This window comes from Leptonychotes weddellii, chromosome 2 (assembly GCF_054177405.1).
Source record: "Leptonychotes weddellii isolate Sample4059 chromosome 2, ASM5417740v2, whole genome shotgun sequence".
NCBI lineage: Eukaryota > Metazoa > Chordata > Mammalia > Carnivora > Phocidae > Leptonychotes > Leptonychotes weddellii.
In genome coordinates, this window is record NC_138370.1 from 104,113,760 (window position 1) to 104,134,979 (window position 21,220).

General features: G+C 39.1%; 2 protein-coding genes across 3 annotated transcripts in view; both read left to right on the forward strand.

The window, feature by feature from the left end:
- The first annotated feature begins 690 nt into the window (after positions 1-690).
- Positions 691-2,982, forward strand: H2AZ1 (H2A.Z variant histone 1). Its single transcript, XM_081812095.1, has 5 exons — positions 691-882; positions 1,316-1,393; positions 1,677-1,790; positions 2,137-2,266; positions 2,541-2,982. The coding sequence occupies exons 1-5, from the start codon at positions 880-882 to the stop codon at positions 2,600-2,602; spliced, it is 387 nt and encodes a 128-aa protein (XP_081668221.1). The 5' UTR covers positions 691-879; the 3' UTR covers positions 2,603-2,982.
- A 1,234-nt stretch (positions 2,983-4,216) lies between these two features.
- DNAJB14 (DnaJ heat shock protein family (Hsp40) member B14) overlaps positions 4,217-21,220 on the forward strand; it is a 50,195-nt gene continuing 33,191 nt past the window's right edge. Inside the window, exons 1-2 of one of the 2 annotated variants that reach the window (XM_081812096.1) lie at positions 4,217-4,726; positions 20,939-21,110. In XM_081812096.1, the coding sequence (XP_081668222.1) occupies positions 4,594-4,726; positions 20,939-21,110 (305 nt within the window). In that variant the 5' untranslated portion in view covers positions 4,217-4,593. The remainder of the gene's footprint in view (positions 4,727-20,938; positions 21,111-21,220) is intronic. The other variant, XM_006735129.3, reaches the window with a different exon arrangement.

Sequence of the window (21,220 nt, forward strand, 5' to 3'; positions counted from 1 at the left end):
CCCGTGGAACTATCTCTCGGCTGGCTTCAAAAGTGGTGAGGAAAGAAAATTTGGGAGATACAGCTAAAGATGACATGGGAGCAGCGGGTCGCGATCAGTCGGAGGCTGGGGATTTGTCTATGGGGAAGAAACACGAAATCTGTTAAGCCTGTGTGTGGTTCACGGAGGAGTGGGGTCTAGTCTCACTCGACGCGTACGCGCCACCTGTCAGACCAGAAGAGACGCTGGGGATGGAGGGGGGCGGGGAAGAGGGTGCCCCGGGTCCCGGAAAAAAGGCTGTGAGCCAGCGGGCCTCGGCTTTCGAAGCGCTCTGGTCGGGGTGCTAGCGCGGTGGGGTGGGGGGGAAGGGGGGTGAGCTAGATCCGGAGGCCACAACACGAAGCCTCCGGGATCAGGCTGGGAGACCGGGGGCGCCACCGCGTGCCCCTCCCCTGAGCCAGCCTCTCAGCTCCTCCTCCCAGGCACGTGACCAGAGCCGGCGGGTCTCCTCGCTCCCGCAGCGTAGCTCGCTCTGTTTCTTCCCTCCCGCCGCCGTGCCCTTCTTCTCCTCAGTTCCCATCCCTCCGCCCTCCCCCACCTCCTTCCCCACGCCCCAATAGCGGCTCGAGCTGCGGAGTGCCCGCCCCTCCACCCTATTCTTCGCTTGTTCATTGGCTGAGGCCTCAAGGACGCGTCCCGAGGGCGGGTGGCAGCCATTGGTGGGATGAGCAATCCGAGTTCCCGGATGAGGGAACATTCAGCAGTATAAAGGGAGCGGGGAAGGCGGGAGACAGCGCAGTTTGAATCGCGGTGCGACGAAGGAGTAGGCGGTGGGATCTCGCTGGCTGTCTGATTAGTCCTTTCTCTGCCTTGCTTGTTTGAGCTTCAGCAGAATTCGAAATGGTAAACTTCGCGGAGGCGCTCGAAGACTTCGCGGGTTTTTGCCGATGGGAGAAAAACCCGTTACACACGGGAGATGGGGGTGAAGTGGCGACGGTTGGGAACGCGCGGAGACAGGATTTGGAAGAGCGGGGGGAGGTGTTTTGTCGGCGGCGAGCGGAGCAGCCTCCGATCTCGCGGCGGGCGGCGACGGTTGGGTGGCGCGCGCAGCGCCGCTGGGGGCCGGCGGGCGGACGGAGGCGCGCGGCCGCGGCGGGCGCGCAGCGGGGGGCCGGCGGGCGGGGTCGCCCTTGCGGCGCGCGGCTGGCCGGAGACCCCGGCTGGGCACGGGGCCGCGCTCGCGCCTGGGCCGCGCCGCGGTGGGGGAGGGGCACACCGCCCTGGTAATCCTATATTCCCCGTTCCTCCTTCGCTCGCGGGCGTGTGCGCGCCGCAGGCTGGCGGTAAGGCTGGGAAGGACTCCGGAAAGGCCAAGACAAAGGCGGTTTCCCGCTCACAGAGAGCCGGCTTGCAGGTCAGTGGTTGTTCGTGCAGTCTGGGAATTGTGGCGTTTTTCTTTACACCTTTTTTCTTGTTTATCATCGGTCTGGATGGGCGTTTTGTCTTTGCGTGGGTGATGCGGTGTCGCGACTTGGTTAGCCGATACGATAAATACCGAAGGGGGGGCGATCACGTGTGTCGATGCTGGGGTGCGTTGCTGCACCAGCGTCCATGCCCCTTGGTTTGGCGCGCGTGTAATATTACCGTCTTTGATTCTAACATCTTTGTGCATTTATGTTTGTGTGCTTAAAATTAAGTTCCCGGTGGGCCGTATTCATCGACACCTGAAATCTAGGACGACCAGTCATGGACGTGTGGGCGCGACTGCCGCTGTGTACAGCGCAGCCATCCTGGAGTACCTCACCGCAGAGGTAAATGGGTGTACGCCTATAATCTGGAAAAGGTTTGGGGGGTTGGGGGGGGGCAGCGAGAGGGAAGGAGGAAAGTGATGCAAGAAAAACTCCCAGGCCCTAAACGCGGCTAGAAGCTTCTGAGAACGCTAGAGGGGGCTGGTGTTCATTAAGGAATCTTACTGAGCTTCGTTGAGTTTGCTGCTCTTGGAAATAAAATTGCGTGCCCCCTTTTGCATGTGTTGCCATTCAGTTAGTAGGGGAAGACGTCATTTGGTAGATTTACCTGCATGAAGATTTGATTCTACTCTCTGGGCTTTGGTTTTAAGGAAAGTTGGAAGGAGATTGATTAGAATCTGCCTTGTAGGTACTTGAATTGGCAGGAAATGCATCAAAAGACTTGAAGGTAAAGCGTATTACCCCTCGTCACTTGCAACTTGCTATTCGTGGAGATGAAGAATTGGACTCTCTCATCAAGGCTACAATTGCTGGTGGTGGTATGTAAATACTAAAATTTTATTCCTTTGTAGAAAAAAATGTGTAGTTCTCGTTATTAATTTTTAGTGCAGAAGGCCTATTTTCACTGATATTCAGTGTGGTTGAATTATCAAATTTGATTCATGTATATAACTTAATGACTTGTTACATACTTGAGCTTTGCATTTAAAGACATTTTCCAAGTTGAACATTAAACTGTCTTGGTTTTAAGTGTTGTGTGATTTTTAAAATATGTATATTGAAAAGTAGAATTAATCCCTCTTCCTCTCCTAGGTGTCATTCCACACATCCACAAATCTCTGATTGGGAAGAAAGGACAACAGAAGACTGTTTAAAGGATGCCTGGATTCCTTATTATCTCAGGACTCTAAATACTCTTTAACAGCTGTCCAGTGTTGGTGATTCCAGTGGACTGTATCTCTGTGAAAAACACAATTTTGCCTTTTTGTAATTCTATTTGAGCAAGTTGGAAGTTTAATTAGCTTTCCAACCAACCAAATTTCTGCATTCGAGTCTTAACCATATTTAAGTGTTACTGTGGCTTCAAAGAAGCTATTGATTCTGAAGTAGTGGGTTTTGATTGAGTTGACTGTTTTTAAAAAACTGTTTGGATTTTAATTGTGATGCAGAAGTTATAGTAACAAACATTTGGTTTTGTACAGACATTATTTCCACTCCAGTGGATAAGCTCAATAAAGGTCATATCCCAAACTTAGTTGTGTTTTAAATTTGCTTGATTGTAATGGGAATTCCTTTCTTTTGAGTAGGTATCTCATACAGCAGTAACATAAGCATATTTCTTCTCTTGAAATTGAACTTGGTAGATAAAGTCAGCTGACCCAAGTGTAACTTTTTTTTTTAATATGTAATGGGGTATTAAAAATTTTAAAATGTTGGCAGGAGCTGCAGTGGGGCAAGTTGCAGTTTCTTAGGCTAAGCTGACCATCTCAATTTGTTGGCTGTGCCTATTCTGTGTGATGGCATCACACTGGTGGGCTATTGCTGTGGTGGATTTGGGGAGGGGGAGAGGGCATTATAGCTACCTCCACAGAGGGAACTTTCAGTTTAGACTTTGGAGATAATGGTTTTTTCTTGCACTACAGTGTTTTGAAGTCTACTTGAATTAAATTTTTCAGTAAACATTGGGGGCGGGGAGCTGCGTGCTATTCCCGTTTTCCAGAAGAGTGTCTATTTCTTTGCGAGTCCTGAGTTACATATTTGCATGCTAACAATAGCTTGCTTGAACATTGTGAAAAAAAACGAGTATTTTTTGGTTGGGTTGAGTGGACCATTTTGACACTTGCTTTGCGGGAAGTTCCTGTCCTAATTTTTTAAAATTTGGATGTCCTTACCAAGCAGTAAGTGGTCCCTTACCCCCAACCAAGGAGACCCAACATGACATGGTTCAGCATTCCACAAGGAAGTGCCATGAAAATGGGAGAAGGGAGAAAATCCAACAAGTCATTTCTGTGATGATAATACATTAAGAAAAGGTGGTTCCTGCCTTGTTTTGATCACAAAGGATTAGGACTAGGGCTTTTCACCAGAATAATTTGCAAACTGCAAATAAAGTGTTCGTACCTTCTGGATGTACCGAGAGACAATTTAATGGAATGTGGGTCAGGAAAATGGTGTGTAGCTGAAATAAGGAAATAAAACAGTACCGTGGTTAGGGTCAAACGACGCTCTAATGTGCTTCTGAACACCTGTGCCGGAAGCGCTTCATAGGGACTGACAGCGCGGTGCTCACCTGACCGAAATCTCCCAAGGCTGAGGGCCGAGAGGCGAGCCCTTCGATCCCTGGGATTTTTCCTGTAAACGAGCGTCCCCAGGCCCCAACTGTCGCCCCGGCCGCCCGGAAGGCGGGCTCCCGGCTGCGCTGGCCGCGCTAGGAGGTCAGGGGGCACGGCGCTGCTAAGGCAGGAGGCGGGGTCCCTACCTCGACGGAATACCCCGGCGGGCAGCAGGGCTGGTATCGCCCGCCTACTCCTCCCCCCCCCCAACACGTTGGTCGGCTCCGAGCGTGTCGGCGCCGCGCACGGACAGCCGCGTCGGCTGCGACTCCCAGGCCCGGGAGCTCGGTCCTGGGGCCCGGAGGGATGCGGCTCGCGCCGTAGGGGCCCGCGGGGGGCGGGGAGGCCGCCGCGAGGAGGCGGAGCTGTGAGCCTGCCCGTCCGCCCGGGCCGCCGCCGCCGCCACGGTCCCCTGCTCTCCTCCCCGCTCGCCACCGCACGCCCCCACCCCGGGCCGGCTCGCCTCCGCCGCGGCCGCGGCGTCCGTCCCCCCGTAGCTGCGCTACCGGAGGAAACGGAAGAAAGCGCAAGCCATGGAGGGGAACCGGGATGAGGCGGAGAAATGTGTCGAGATCGCCCGGGAGGCCCTCAACGCCGGCAACCGTGAGAAGGCCCAGCGCTTCCTGCAGAAGGCGGAGAAGCTCTACCCGCTGCCCTCGGCCCGCGGTGAGGCCCTCACTGTCCTTTCCTTCCCTACCTGCCGGGTCCCCAGACCGCCGCGTAGCCCGCCCCTGCCCCCACCATCGCCCCTCCGGGAACCGGCGGGACCCCCGGCCTGCCAGATCCCGCCGCAGGGCCCCGGGAGGAGCATCCCGACACACCCCCGCCCCGGCCCCGACTGTCCCGGGCCGGGCCTGGGATGGGCTGCCCAAGATTCCCTCTGCACTAGCTTGCCTTCGAGATGCCGCCTCTCAGCTGACAGACGAGTGTTGCCGGTTCTCCGGTCCTTTTTGTAAAGGTTTAGCTGTCATTCTGCCAGAAGATTTCTCTGGCCCCGTCTTACCTGAGTGGGGCTTTATATATATGGCTGTTTGGTTACGTGGCCCCCTCCCACCGCATCTTCACCCTCAAATAAGGCCTAGGCCCCTAATGAAGTGAGAGGAATGGGGAGCTCAAATGGCTCATGTACAGGTCTCCATTCCACCACCTTTGGGGTGGAACACTATTCCCAAAGCAAACATTTCGAATACCTGAGATGACATTGCTTTTCCCTGGTAGAGAGTTTTTTTTAGAAGAGAAGAGCACAAATTTGGCAAGAATGATAGAGTCAGCAATGATTTCCTAAATAGTATCGGATTTGATAACACCATAATTATCAATTCATTAGGCAAATCACTAAGGAATGGTGTACTGGACTGACTTAAGTTGAATTCGCTCTGTTCAGGTCCTGCTCTGGAGGCTTTAAAGTAATAATAATAGCCAACATTTACTGAACACTTAAAGTGCCAGGCCTTGTGCCTAGTGTTTTATATGAATTATTTCATTTACTCCTCAGAACAGTCCTATGTAGAGATGGAATTCGTTTAACCGGGTTTACCCATGTGTAAACATTTTTTGATGAATGAATGAATGAATAAATGAATGAATGAATGAATGAGTGAATGAATGAAAATATTTTACCGAAGGTCACAGAGTACTTAGTAGCAAAGTCAGAATAGCACTTGAGCTTTTCAGCTCCAAAAAGCCTTTAACCACTATGCTCTATTGTCTTGCCAATAGAATACTGTTTCACTGGAGGTTCAAGGTATTTCAATTTTTTTATATTGTTGTTTTCTTTGCTTTATCTATCATTTTCATTACATTGCTGTTGAATACTTTACCAGAGAGGACAGGAAAAGGAAGTGAAAGAAAAGAAAGGAGTTAATATTTTTTTAAAATGTGGCACAAATATGTAACAGAATTTACTTAATCATTTTTAAGCATATGGGTCAGTAGTATTAACCATTTTCATACTGTTGTGTAATAGATCTCTGGAATTTTTCATCTTACAGAACTGAAATTCTGTAGCAACAAAACAACTCCCCGTTTTCCCTGCCTGCCAGCCCTTAGCAACACCATTCTTTATTTTTCTAAAATTGTACTACTTTAGATACCTTATGTAAGTGAAATCATACAGTATTTGTCTTTTTGACTGGCTTATTTTACTTAGCATAATTCCTTTAAGTACATGTTGTAGCATGTGATATGATTTTCTTTTTTAAGGCTATATAATATTTCATTTTACACCCCCCCACACACATTTTCATTATTCATTCGTCTGCCAGTAGACATTTAGGTTGTTTTTATATCTTGGCTATTGTGAATAATGCTCCTATGAACGTGGGTGTGCAAGTATCACATTGCAGGTTTCTCCTGCTTTCAATTCTTTCAGATACATACCAAGAAATGGGACTGCTGGATCATATTGGCAGTTCTATTTTTAATTTTTTGAGGAACTACTATACTCTTTTCCAAAGCAGTTGTACCATTTTACATTCCCAACAGTGTGCAAGAGTTACAGTTTTTCCACATCCTCACCAAAACTTTTTTGTTTGTTTTTGATAGTAGCCATTTTGAAAAGTATGAGGTGATATCCCATTGTGGTTTTGATTTGCAGTTTCTTTAATGATAAGTGATGTTGAGCATATTTTTATATGCATGTTGACTTATTTATATCACCTTTGAGAAATGTCTATTCAAGTCCTTTGCCCATTTTTTTAAAATAACTTAATTATTATTATTAAGGTGCTGAGTTGAGAGTAGAACTCAGGTGATTGACAGAAAGTAGTTTTTTTTTTTAAAGATTTTATTTACTTATGGGGGGGTGTGTGTGCAAGTGGGGGGAAGGGCAGAGGGAGAGAGGGAGAGGTAGACACTCCAGCAGACTCCATGCTGACCACAGAGCCTGAGTGGGGCTCTATCCCATGACCCTTAGATCATGACCTGAGCTGAAATCAAGAGTTGGATGCTTACCGGACTGAGCCACCCAGGCACCCTTGCCCATTTTTTAATTGGATTATTTGTTTTGTGGTTGAGTTGTAGAAGTCCTTTATATATTTTAGATATAAGCCCCTTACCATATGATTTACACATTTTTTCACCCATTCTGTAAGAAGTCTTTCATTCTGCTGGTTGTGTCCTTTGATGTACAGAAGTTGTTAAGCTTCATGTAGTCTCATTTGTCTGTTTTTGCTTTTAAGCCTGTGCTTTTGGTGTCATATTCAAGAAATCATTGCCCAGAATTAAAATTTGCATACTGTATGAATACATGATTTCATTTTAACCATTATCTAGTACTAGAGGGACAGTTTTAACATTAAGCAAGTAACCACTTAAGACAGAATGCCTTGGCTTTTGAAGCCTATCTTCTCCACCTACTGGCTGTAATCTTAATCTTGGGCAAGTAGCATAAACCTCTCTAGCCTTTGCTCTTTCATCTGCAAAATGGGACAATAATGTACCGATTTCATGGGGCTCTTGTGAGGATTAAAGGAATTAATATATGGAATGCATTTAACAGTAAGCACTCAATTTTTTGGTATCATTTCTATTTAACAAGTGTGAAGCTCTGAGAAGCTTTAAACTTGTAGCTTGTCATTCTTATATAAACAATTTATTGTTTTTGTTGTTTGTTTAATGCTTCATTGAGAAACTTTATTCTTTCAGTGTTTTTTTTCTTAACTAAGCTCTATGCCCCAACATAGCTTGAACTCACAACCCTGAGATCAAGAGTCACGTGCTCTACGGACTGAACCAGCCAGGCACCCCTATCATATAAGCAATTTGAATCAGTCTGCTAAAGGATACTGTAAGATATAAAAGCACAACACAGTTGTTGCTCTTAAAGACATGAACATAGAAAACATTAAGAAAGATAACAGTGAAAATTAATAGTACAATGTCTTGTAAAGGCAGTCTGTGATTACTAAGGAAAGTGATAGTTTACAGTTGTGGTGTGGTCAGAAAATCTTAGTTCAGATGCATACTTTACCTCTGACAGTTTTGTAACCAGGGACAAGTTACTTAGCATCTCTAAGTGTTCTTTAGTTGTGAAATTAAGATTTCATCCCAGGGTTGAGGTGAGCTTTGCTGAAATAAAGTTAAGCTCAAATACTTAGCAGAGTGTGTTTTACATAGAATGTTCTCAGAAGATGTTTAATGGTAGGAGGGAGGGGAGGAAGAGGTCTAGAACATTTGTGTAAGTCCTGAGAAAATAATTGGTGTAGAAAGAAAGTGAAGCTAGTGGTTAAAATGAAATTTTAAAATTTTATCCCTGAATTTCTCCTATTCTAGATTACTAATAAATTCTTATGCCTCAGGGTTTTGACTGAAGGTTCCTCTGGATGTGTTTTCATACTAACATAGGTAAAAGAAAACATTGCATATTGATTTTCATCATTCTTATACAGTGAATGGGAAAATGTGAGAGTAAATTCTAACTAAACTCCAGAATTTTTATCCTCTTTACATTTTATTTTTGCCAGGTGAGCAGTTTGATTGATAAAACACTTAAAAAAGTTGGCAAGAGTTTTCCTTGAGGAAAAGCTTGATCTTCAAATGGATCTAGGACATTGTTGCTTTCTATGTTTTTAGTTGAGGATATTATTTTATGGATCATTTATTTCAGTGGACTTCTAAGTGAATTGAATTTTATAAATATTCAAATATTTCCATTCTATGAGTTTGGTTTATGTTCAAAAGGATTGATATGTATGACTAGCTACTACATATTCTGGAAAAATAATGTCAGCAGGCAGAAAAGTAAGTTACTTTTTAGTTTCTTAAACTGTATATTTATTGAATTATTGATATGTTTTGGACTTTCACAGAGGGATACAATCTCACTGTTTTAATGTTTTACATTGCTATTTACTTAATATTAACTTCAGTGTTTCATACTAATTGGGGGGCAATTAGTATAGATTGTTTTTTTTCGAAGAAAAGCATTTTGATTGTTTTCAAGAATTTCTTAGTAACTTGAACTAAATTGTGGCCTACAACTTCAAAAAAGGCCATCCTGTGTGCTTTAATGAATGGATAACTCATGTGTAATTTGCAGCATCTATCTGCACAATAACAATTAAAATAGTACTCTATTTTTTCCCTCATGTGAAAGATATATGTATAGAATTTTCCTTTTTTTATACATTATTTTAAAATTTAAATCTAATAAAAAATTCAAAGTTCTATCCCTCTTTTGCCTGACTTAAAATAGTAAAATAAAGCTTTCAAACTGTCATTACACATCTGAATATTAGCCAACCTGTTCCTTTTAAGGCAATTCCATTTTCTTTCTATTTCTGACTTAATTAAATTTTAGTGATGAGTACAAACTATACATTCAGAACAAATATCCATAACATTGAATTAAGGGTTATAAAATGATCTCCAAATTTCAGCTAATAGACAAAGTGTTTTATAGTTAAAGAAGGAATACTGAATTTAGTTTTGAACCTTAATTTTATAGTTGTGTGACCTTGCATATGTAACTATTTTTTGGGCCCTCAATTTTCTCATCTCTAAAATGGGGATACATTTATTCAACACACATTTGCTGAATCCACACTTCCTTGTGGCTTCGGAGTAAGTGAATAATAAGTCCTTGTCCTCTTAGAGCTTACATTCTACAGGAATGAAATATGATGTATCTGCTGGACATAATAATGGCTCAGTTCCTGTGGATTCTCCTTTCCTTTCTTGAAACTTAGTTATCTCATCTGTAATTTTCATGGGATTATTATAAAGATATTTTATTAAATGCTGTAAGAATGTCGTGTATTATTACTAAGCCAAAAGTATTTGGATACTGCCTTGGCGTCAACAGTATAATATTTGTCTCTTTTCTGTCATTTTTGTTACTTGTTTGAGCAGAAAATAATTGCTTTAAGTTAGGATTGCTCTCCATTTAGATTCAACTACTCATTCCATGCTTAGTTAACATGTGGTTCTCCCTATTTTGCTGCATTCATTCCTCGTGCTATGCTTTCTGTGTGTATAGCCATCCCTCTCTTAGATTAAAAAGTCTTTTGCCATCAGGAACCATTTTAATCTTATTATCCTTTTTACTCCCCTCGTACCTGACAGTATTTGCTTTGGCATATATAGGGCTGTATTTTCTGGAATGATACCTATTTATATAACTTTATTCCCTTCAATAAGGATGATTTACTAAATAATTAAATGAAAATCTTATAGCTTAACATGCTATTCACAAATGAAGCTTTTCAATAATCAGATAAGTATGTAAAATGTATATATAAAAATTGTCACTAGCCAAATTTAGAAAGAGTGTAAATGTTCAGTGGGAATCGATTAAATAAATTACATTGCATTGAGATACTATGCATCTATTAAAAATGATAATGTGCCTCAATAATTTTCCATCTGCTGATCCCCTCACCCTGCTCATTGGCCATAAATCCCCAGCTGTCTTTGCTGAATTCAGAGTTAAGCCTGATTACTCCCCTACTGCAGTAGTCCTGAATAAGATGTAAATAAATAAAAAAATACATAAATACATAAGTAAATGATGTGGACTGATATTTATTGATAAAAAATGAAATACATGATATCTTATGAACTAAATAAAGGTAAGCTATCAAATATTTAGATTATTCTAATTTTGTTAAAGCATACGTAAAAAACTCGACAGCTAACTAGAGTAACTAGAGTCAAATATACCAAAATGGTTGAGTGATTTTCTTGTGTGGGATTTTTAAGTGATTTTTACTTTGTTATGTCTTTTTTAATGAGCTGAGAAACATTACTTTTATAATCACACAAATAAAAGCTGTTTCTGGTTTGTGAAGAGGAGGAAAACATCCATTTGTTTTTCAAATTATTTATCCTTATTTTAGATTTAGCTAATAGTGGACATTCTATATAACAGGTGTGCAGTAGAAACTTATGAAATAAAAACAGATCTTGGTTCTTCACTTTTGGATGATTCACATAAACATTTTTAATACCGTATTTACTTTTTTACCAGCCCTAAATACGGAGTATTCTTAAATGCAGAGTCTGTCAAAACCCCGAAAGTAAAGCAATACGTGTGGAAAGTGAAGGCATAAAATGATATTGTATAATTTTGAAAACCAAAAGTAAATGTAGTCTGGTTTATAAGTTTATAAGTACTGTATTTGCTTTGTAAGTACTATATTTGCCCAACTAATGTTTGTAATACTGCACATTATTGCTAATGAGATCTCATGTGATAGCTAAGACAGAAAAATCCAATGTGTTCTAAATTCTGGCACTATTTGAACTGAATCATATTACCTTCTCAGGCATTGGTTCCAGAAATTAATACAGAAAGCCTTGCTGAGTCCATTTTTAAGATGACAAAACTGGATATTGAGACCCAGAGGTAATGGAACTTGTCCAAATTTTCACTCTTTGGAGGCAAAGAGTGTTTGGTGTGAGTGCACGTACACACGTAGCCATTGTTAAGCAGAGCCCCTATGCATGAAATTGTAGAAGAATTTTCAGTATCATAAAGATGTTGAAAATATAAAACAACAGTATGATCCTGCTTCAGCAATATTCAGCATCTAGCTATTAACCTGGATGATGTCCAGAAAAACACTGGAAGATAATTTTATGCTAAGAATGAAAGGGAATGTACAGATAACTTCTAACTAGCATGCATAGGGACTTGGTGTCCACCTATAAATGCTAAACACATAAAATCATTTTCATATCTGGCTCCACAAGTTTTAAAAAATTCTTCATTTATTAGCTGAACTACTTCTATAAAGAGGTATTTCCCCTTTCCTGTCTTGGGGTTACATAGTGGTACAGTTCATACAGGAAAGACAAGTGCTTGATTGCTTTTATCAGTTTTCAAGAAAAGGGGTTGGTTCCCTTTTTTTCCCCAAAAGCAGCTAATTAGTATGGTTGACCCTTGAATAACATGGGTTTGAATTGTGTGGATCCACTAATCAGATTTTTTTTTTTGCTTATTACAATACAGTACTATAAATGTATTTTCTCTTCCTTATAATTTTCTTAGTAACATTTTTTTCTCTAGCTTATTTTATTGTAAGAATACAGTATATAATACACATAACATACAACATATGTGTTAATCAAGTATTTATGTCATTGGTAAGGCTTCCTTCCGGTCAATAGTAGGCTATTAGTAGTTAGGCTTTTAGCGAGCCAAAAGTTATATGGGTATTTTTAACTGCAGTGTGGATTGGTGCCCCTAACTGCTGGGTTGTTCAGGGTCAACTGTATTATTTTTTAGGTCTTTGGCCAGTAGGGAGCCCCTTCACATTTACTTCCTGAGTACAGACAGATTCCCAATAGTCTTTAATAGTTGGCTTGCTGTTTGGTCTAACAGAATGTTTCAGGTTCCTCTTGTACATTTTCTGTGAGAGATCTGGAATCATATCTCCAGTAAGTTTCTTTTAGTGGAAAATGGTGTTTCAACATTACAGTCTGGCACTAAGGATGCTGTAGCTACTGGATTGTTCATTATTTCTGGGCTTTTTCAGTGTACAGACTAGGAAATAACTTTTTTTTTCTATAGCTAAAACAGCTTACGAGTTTATACTTTTACTTTTCATTCAAATTAAGCACTTTGGAGTGTTAAATTTCTCTAGTTTATATATCTTTTTTTTTCTAGCTTATATTTCTGTTTCCTTCCTCCCACAGTAGTAATGCTGGTTCTCAAGGCCATGGTAAATGATAGAATATGTCATAATTATTTTTTTGCTTTCTGCCACATCATATACTTACATAATAGTTTCAGAGTAGTATTACCAATACTACTCCCCTAATACAGTTATTGAAAAGTTAAAATTTTTAGCTTATACTCTCCCATTTTCCCTCCCCATTTCAAGTTTTTTTAACATTCTGAAATAATTTAAAATTTCTAGAAAAGTCACAAGAATAGTATAGACTTCTCTTGTGTATTTCACTCAGGCTTCCAACTTCATAAAATTTTACTACATTTGCTTTATCATGCCCTTCCTCTGTCCTTCCCTGCTGTCTCCCCCATCCCATGCATACATGCACAATTTGTTCTTACTATATTTTTTCCTGAACCAGTTAAGAGTAAGTTAAAGACATGATGTCCCATTACCCCTCAATAATTCAGTGTATATTTTCTAAGACAGGGACACTCTTATATAACCACAGTACAACCATTAAATTAATGAAATTAATGCATGTACCTCTTTCAGATTCTATCCATCTTCCCAATTATGTCTTTGATAACAAAAAAGACACATGTTGCATTTATTTGACATGTTTTATTCTCCAGATTATCTTTTCCTTTTTCTCTCTTGACCTTGGCATTTTTGATGAGTACAGGCCAGTTATTTTATAGAATTTCCCTCAATTTGGGTTTGACATTTCCTCATGTGAATTTTTGGCAGGAATACATAGAAGTGATGTTGTTTTCTTAGTATAACATATCAGGAGTGATCTGGTCTTTATTGATTGATGCTAATTTTCATCACTTGTTTGAGTTGCTGATTGTCAGGTTTCTCCATTCTAAATTACTTTGTTTCCCCATTGTAATTAATAAATATTCTGTGGGAAAATACTTAAAACTGTGTAAATGTCCTGTTCCCCAACAAACTTCCCCAACTCCTTTAAGCGTCCATCGATGATTCTTTCCTGAATAAATTTCTAATGGTTGTCAATGGTGGTTTTCTAATTCTGTCATTCCTTCTACAATTTATTAGTTGGCATTCAACTTTATTTATTAGTTTGGATTCATGGATTCCTATTTAATCCGTTACTATCATGTTTTTAAAAGATTTATTTATTTGAGAGAGAGTGAGCATGTAGGTGAGTGAGGGGAGAGGGAGAGGGAGAGAATCTCAAGTAGACTCCCCACTGAGCATGGGGATGATGTGGGGCTCAATCTCATGACCCATGAGATCGTGACCTGAGCCAAAACCAAGAGTCAGACACTCAACCACCTGAGCCACCCACGCACCTTCATTGCTATCATTTTTAATTTTGATGCTCAGATTGCCTCAGATTTAGTCAGGAGTCCCTTCAAACTGACTCCTGCATCTTTTTGACTTTAACTTTTTGACATGTCTCCATCACTCTTTGAGCTTTCTTACTTTCTGGCACAAAACAATTTTCGGGTTCACTTTTTATTTTATTGTCCTGGGAATCAGCTATTTCTCCAAGGAGCTCTTACTCTTTTCAGTGGACAATGGTACTTGGAAAGTAAGATATACACACTAGATAGGCTTCTTGCTACAGGGTTGTCATTGCCTTTGGGTCCTCTCAGTGGACAGAGCTAAGAAATATATGTATGTGTGAATGTATGTATGTATATGTATGTGTATGTATATCTGTGTGTTATATGTGTTTGTATATGGACATATGCACATTTATAGTAATTTAATCTTTATTAATTTTGATATCTGTGCAACATCCACAAACCTCCCTTTCAGTCCAACAGAGTTCATTCTAGCCTCTGTTTCCATATTTGTAATGCCATTCTCAGGCCTGTTTTTGGCTATAGCTTCCCTCTTGGTTCCAATAAGCTTCCTTCATCCACGTGTCAGCTGCCAAAAGGTAGAAAAGGAAAGGGAAGAGAAGACCAATAATTTGTTTTTTTCAAGTAAAAGACAAGCCAGAAGAAGCCCACCATTTTAAAAATATTTGAATCTGTCTACAGTGTCGGAGCATATAAATATTATATACTATATGCGCTTTCTTTTAATTGTTATTTAGTCTTATCTCTGTGGGTCACTATACATTTAGTTCTCACCATCAGTCCTTATATCAATGTATTTATAATTATTTTGTATTCCTGAAGCTTGTTCTCTAGTAGATTTCTCGGAAGGGCTTGTGGGAACTATGCTCCTAAGTTCTGGAATGTTGAAAACCGTTCATCCGGGAACTTAGTGCTTGAAGTTAGTTGGTGCATACAAAATACTTGACTGAAATTTTCTTTCTTTGGATATCTAAATATGTTATTCCATTGTTTTCTGCAAATACTACTGATAAGCAAAGTTTGATGACAATCTAATTTTCTTTCATTTATAAGTTGTTTTATCTTTTTGCCTAGATGCTTGGTTAATTTTACTAGAATATATCTTGGGGTTGGTTATTTTGGGTCAATATTCTTAGTTATGTACTTTGCCCTTTCATTATATGACTTTAGATGTTTTTATCAGAGAAGTTTTCCCCAATTATTGTTTTATTGGTTTTAGTCCCTTGCTTTATTTTTCCTTTTTGGGACTCCTATTATATGTATGTTGGATGTTCTTTAACTATTTTCAGTATTTGCCATTTTTTTCTAATTTTTTGTCTTTTTCATTTTTTAATTTAAAATTTTTTCCTCTTTTTAATATTCTCTTTTGCTTATACAAAGTTATCTGTAGTTTATTAATTCCTTATTTCTTCTAGTTTAGTCTTCTTTTTTGAATTGGTTTTTTTCTTTTATTTCTTATTGTTTCCTGAGTTTTATCATCTAAGCTTTGAATGAATAATTCTAGGGGTTGTTCTAATTCTAATTTATGGTGTACTTTTGTATTGTGTATAACTTTTTAAAGTCTTTTCAGCTTGTTTTGAAGTAGTGGTTTATAGCATTTACCTGTTTTGTTGGCAAGTCTTTGTGGTATGTTTTCATTGTCTTCAGAGATTTATTTTATTCCTATTCACTTTTTTTCTCACAATAACTTTGTATCAGATATCAGTTCTACCATTTTCTTTTACTAATTTTTTATACTCATTTTTATGTGAAGTTAATTAGCCTTTCTAAATACACAGAGATCCTTCTCCAGTTTTTGGGTAATGTTTGAAAATATATCACCTTGCTTTATAAGTTCTCTCTCTTTTCTCCTTCCTCACTTCATCTGGAATTTCTTATTTCTTCTACTGCCCCTGTCCTCTTCAGTTTGGGTCCTGTTCTCAGCAGGTTCTTGGTGTGGCTTTTGTTCTGGATGGGAGTTTTGACTGATTAGTTTTGAACATTTTAGTGCCTGGAGTTTCTATGCCCTTAAGAGTTTATTGTGGACCCTCTCACTCACATGCTACAGTAGGAGCAGAACTCATTCTTTTTTTACATATTTTTCTCAGTTTTGCCTGCTGTGTTGTAATATAGAAAGTCCCTGTTGGTTATTTTGGAGTTCTTTTGTTCTGTGGACTGGCAAATGCCCTGTTACTGTGCTCTACTTCTTCCCACACAGATGGTAAAACCCACATAGATCTTGTAGCTTTATTGGTGGTTCATCCCCACCTTCTGGTACTTTGAGATTTTGTGCATGAGGTTTTGATTTTGCTATCTAATTGCTCAGATTTTATAAGGGAATTGGCAGAGATTTAAAATTTTAGCTGTTGTCACATCCTTCTTCCCAGAATTCTTACAAAATTTTTGAGAATTTTTGTGAACCCCTAACCTCTAGACCATGCTGGCTTCTGCTCTAAAGGTTAACATTATGATTGCATTAAATACAAACTAAACTATATTTGAAAATTAACTATATAACATATATCATACTTACCTTGTTAATAACTAATAGGTTGCTGTCTAAGAGCCTTTTTGCATCATCTACAACTAGATATTATAAAAACAATTTCTTATGTCTTTGGTGACCTCTTGAATGCATTAACTAGAGAAAAGATATGGTAGAAAGAAGTGTGTGTGTATATATATACACACACACTTATATACTTATATACATAGATACATATATATACTTATATACATATATAAGTGCATATATGATATAAATAATAAACAACTATATGTTTGCAAATTTGCCAACACTGCTAGGATCTTTAAAATATATATATAACAGCCTTACTGAGATATAATTCGCATATGTATAATTCATTCTTTTAAAGTATACCATTCAGTGGGTTTTAGTACATTCACAGTTGTGCAACCATTGCAGCAAACAATTCTAGAACATTTTCTTCACCTCAGAAAGAAACCCTATACTCATTAGCAGTTAATCCTCATTTGTCCCCAATTCCACCCTTTCCTCCCCACTAGCCCTTGGCAGTGACTAATATACCTTATTCTGTGTACATTTGCCTATTTTATACATTTCATATAAATAGAATCATACAGTATTTCTGACTTTTTTTAACTAAGCATGTTTTCAAATTCATCTATGTTGTAGCATATATCAGCTTCATTTTTTCCCCAAATTTTTTTAAAAAGATTTTATTTATTTATTTCAGAGAGAGGGAGAGCGCGCCTGTGTGCGCACAAGTAGGGGGAGGGGCAGAGGGAGAAGCAGACTCCCCGCTGAGCAGGGAGCCCAATGTGGGGCTCGATCCCAGGACCTTGGAATCATGACATGAGCTGAAGGCAGATGCTTAACTGACTGAGCCACCCAGGTGGTGCAAACTGGGTGGCCCTTTTCCCCAAACCTTTGTTTAAATTCTAGTTAATATACAGTGCAATATTGGTTTTAAGAATGGAATTCAGTGGTTCATCACTTACATATAACACCCAGTGCTCATCATAACAAGTGGCCTCCTTAATACCCATTACCCATCTAGCCCATCCCCCACCCACCTGCCTCCATCAACCCTCAGTTTGTTCTCTATCATTAAGAGTCTCTTGTGGTTTGTTTCCCTCTCTCTTTTTTTTCTCCCCCTCCCATATGTTCTCCTGTTTTGTTTCTTAAATTCTACATATAAGTGAAATCATATGGTATTTGTCTTTCTCTGACTGACTTCTTTCACTTAGCATAATACACTCTAGCTCCATGTTGCACCATGTTGTTGCAAATGGCAAGATTTCATTCTTTTTGATGGCTGAGTAATATTCCATGATAGATAGATAGATAGATAGATGGATAGATAGATAGATAGACCACATCTTCTTTATCTTTCATCAGTCGATGGACATTTGGGCTCTTTCCATACTTTGGCTATTGTTAATAATGCTGCTGTAAACATCGGGGTGCATGTACCCCTTTGAATCTGTATTTTTGTATCCTTTGGGTAAACACCTAATAGTGCAATTGCTGGATAGTAGAGTAGTTCTATTTTTAACTTTTTGAGGAAGTTCTGTACTGTTTTCCAGAATGGCTGCACCAGTTTGCATTCCTATCAGGAGTGCAAGAGGGTTCCCCTTTCTCTGAATCCTCACCGACACCTGTTGTTTCTTGTGTTGTTAATTTTAGCCTTCTGACGGGTGTAACCATCATGGTTTTGATTTGTATTTCCCTGAAGATGAGTGATGTTGAGCATCTTTTCATATGTCTGTTAGCCATTTGTATATCTTCTTTGGAAAAAATGTCTTCTTTAGAAGACTTCTTTGGATAAATGTCTGTTCATGTCTTCTGCCCATTTCTTAACTGGATTATCTGTCTTTTGGGTGTTGAGTTTGTTAAGTTCTTTTTAGATTTTGGATACTAACCCTTTATCAGATATGTCATTTGCAATTATCTTCTCCCATTCCATAGTTTTAGTTTTTTGCCTTTTAGTTTTGTTGATTGTTTACGTAGTACTTCATTTTTCCATTGTATGGACATATCACATTTTATCCATTCATCAACTGATGAACATTTGGATTGTTTCCAATGTTTTTCTATTATGAACAATGCTATTATGAACATTTGTGAACCAGTTTTTGTGTAGATATGTGTTTTTATTTCTCTTGGGTATATGTCTTTTTCAGATGTATGGTTTCCTAAATATGTTCTCCCTTTCTGTGGATTGTCTTCTTACTTTATTGATAATATTCTTTGAAGGGACAAAGTTTTTAATTTTGATGAAGTCTAGTTTCTCTATTTTTCTTTGTCACCTGTACTTTTTTTTTTTTTTTTAAATATTTTTATTTGACAGAGAGAGAGATAGCGAGAGAGGGAACACAAGCCGGGGGAGTGGGAGAGGGAGAAGCAGGCTTCCCGTGGAGCAGGGAGCCCGATGCGGGCCTCGATCCCAGGACCCTGGGATCATGACCTGAGCCACAGGCAGACGCTTAACGACTGAGCCACCCAGGCGCCCTGTCACCTGTACTTTTATCTAAAAATGTTTTGCCTGACTCAAGGTCACAAAGATGTATTCCTATCTTTTCTTCTAGGAAGAAATTTTTCTTTACTTCTATATTCACACACACATTTAGTTGTATGATCTGTTTTAAGCTAATTTTTGTATATGGTGTAACAAAGGGGTTCAAATTCATTTTTTTGCACGTGGATATTCACTTGTCCCAGCACCATTTGTTGACCCACATGTTCTGATATGTAGTACATTCATTTTTCTTCAATTCTATTTTTTCATTTCTATTATGATTATTTCTTTGATACACGAGTTGTCTCAGTTTTTTTTCCTAACCCATTTGTGATCTTTCTACTTAAATTTTTAAATTGATTTCTTACTTAAATGCATTGTGCTCATTTGATTGTAGAATATACGACTACTTCTTAGAAATTCAAAGAGAATAACATTATGGTCTAGCTATAATGTAGTCAGTGTTTTTATTCCTTGTGTGCCTGAAAGGATGAATATTCACCAGTTGTTGGGCATAATGTTGTATCTCTTAGATCAAGCTTGATAAATTAGACATTTATATCATTTGTATCCTGGTGATTTTTTCATCTACCCAATGTTAGTTAATAAATGACATTGCATTGTGTTAAATTGAAATGTGTTAAAATTTTCTACCACCATGGCAAATTTCTGTTTCTTCCTTTTAGTTCTTTTTTCTATGTTTATTTTTTCTTAAACATGTATTAAAAGATTTTATTTATTTGAGAGCGAGCGAGAGAGAGCAAGCATGTGCAAGTGGAGGGAGAGAGATAGAGGGAGAGGGAGAAGCAGACTCCCCGCTGAGCAGGGACCCTGAGATCATGACCTGAGCTGAAGGCAGATGCTTAACTGACTGAGCCACCCAGTCCCCCCTTATGTTTAGTTTTACTTATGGAAAGTTTCAAGCATACACAAAAGAAAGTATAGTGTAATTAATTCCTATTGCCCTCTCATCTTTAACCTTTATGAATATATATGGCCAATCTTATTTTATATATATTTTTGCTACCCTTTCTTTTATGCTCCTCCAGTATTTTATTTTATTTATTTATTTTTTAAAGATTTTATTTATTTATTTGAGAGAGAGTGAAAGAGAGAGCACAAGAGGGGGTAGGGTTAGAGGGAGAAGCAGACTCCCCGCCAAGCAGGGAGCCCGATGTGGGACTCGATCCTGGGACTCCGGGATCATGACCTGAGCCGAAGGCAGTCGCTTAACCAACTGAGCTACCCAGGCACCCACTCCTCCAGTATTTAAAGCAAATCCTAGACATAACTATATTATTGTTTTATAGACTCAATGTTTAGATTTACTCATACATTTACCACAGTATTTGCTCACCATTCCCTTTTACATTTTCACCTATCTGGAAGCATTTTCCTTCTGCCCAAAACCTATATATTACAGTATCCTTTAGTGAAATCTTAGTGGTAAATTTTATCCATTTTTGTTTCTTTGAAAGGTTTTTAATCTTGAGCATTTTCTAGAAAATAAGTGCAGAATTCAAGTTGACAGTTATTCTTTCTGAGCATTTTGAAGGTATTATTTCCATGCCTTTTAGCTGCCATTGTTGTTGTTGAGAAATAAATAGAAAGTCTAATTTCTGTTTCTTTGTAGATAATCTCATTGGCTTCTTTAATGACTCTCTCTTTTTCTTTGGTATTCTGTGGTTTCACCATGATATGACAAATGGAGGTGTGTCATAAGGAATTAAATGATAGTACTTTTGAGTTATTAGGTTTAATTTCTTAATATTCTAAGTGATGTGATCTTAAACAGGTATATAAGGGAATATATTTTATTTTAAAAAGCCATGTGGTGAATACTTTTGGTAATACTTTTAATTTTTCAGCTTTATAACTTTCTTCTCAAAATCGTGTGTATATACATGATGTAACATGGCATAGTATGCTTTCTGTATCTTTCTACAGCACTGTTGGAAATAATTATGAAAAATGGAAGCACCGCTGGAAATAGCCCTCATTGCCGAAAACCATCAGGTTGTGGTGATCAAAACAAGCCTAACTGTGCAAAGGACAGCACATCTGGTAGCGGTGAAAGTGGAAAGGGCTACACCAAAGACCAAGTAGATGGAGTTCTCAGGTAGGGATAAATATGACTTATATCTCAACTAGAATTGATACTAACATAATTTTTTAATGTTATGACGCCTAAAAAAATGTGTGAACTATAATTTGGTGGAAGAACAAACA

Excerpts from the sequence above, each read along its gene's own strand:
- H2AZ1 (XM_081812095.1), top strand. Across the intron at positions 1,394-1,676 it reads CACAGAGAGCCGGCTTGCAG|TTCCCGGTGGGCCGTATTCA; the intron begins GTCAGTGGTTGT and ends CTTAAAATTAAG. Across the intron at positions 1,791-2,136 it reads TGGAGTACCTCACCGCAGAG|GTACTTGAATTGGCAGGAAA; the intron begins GTAAATGGGTGT and ends TCTGCCTTGTAG.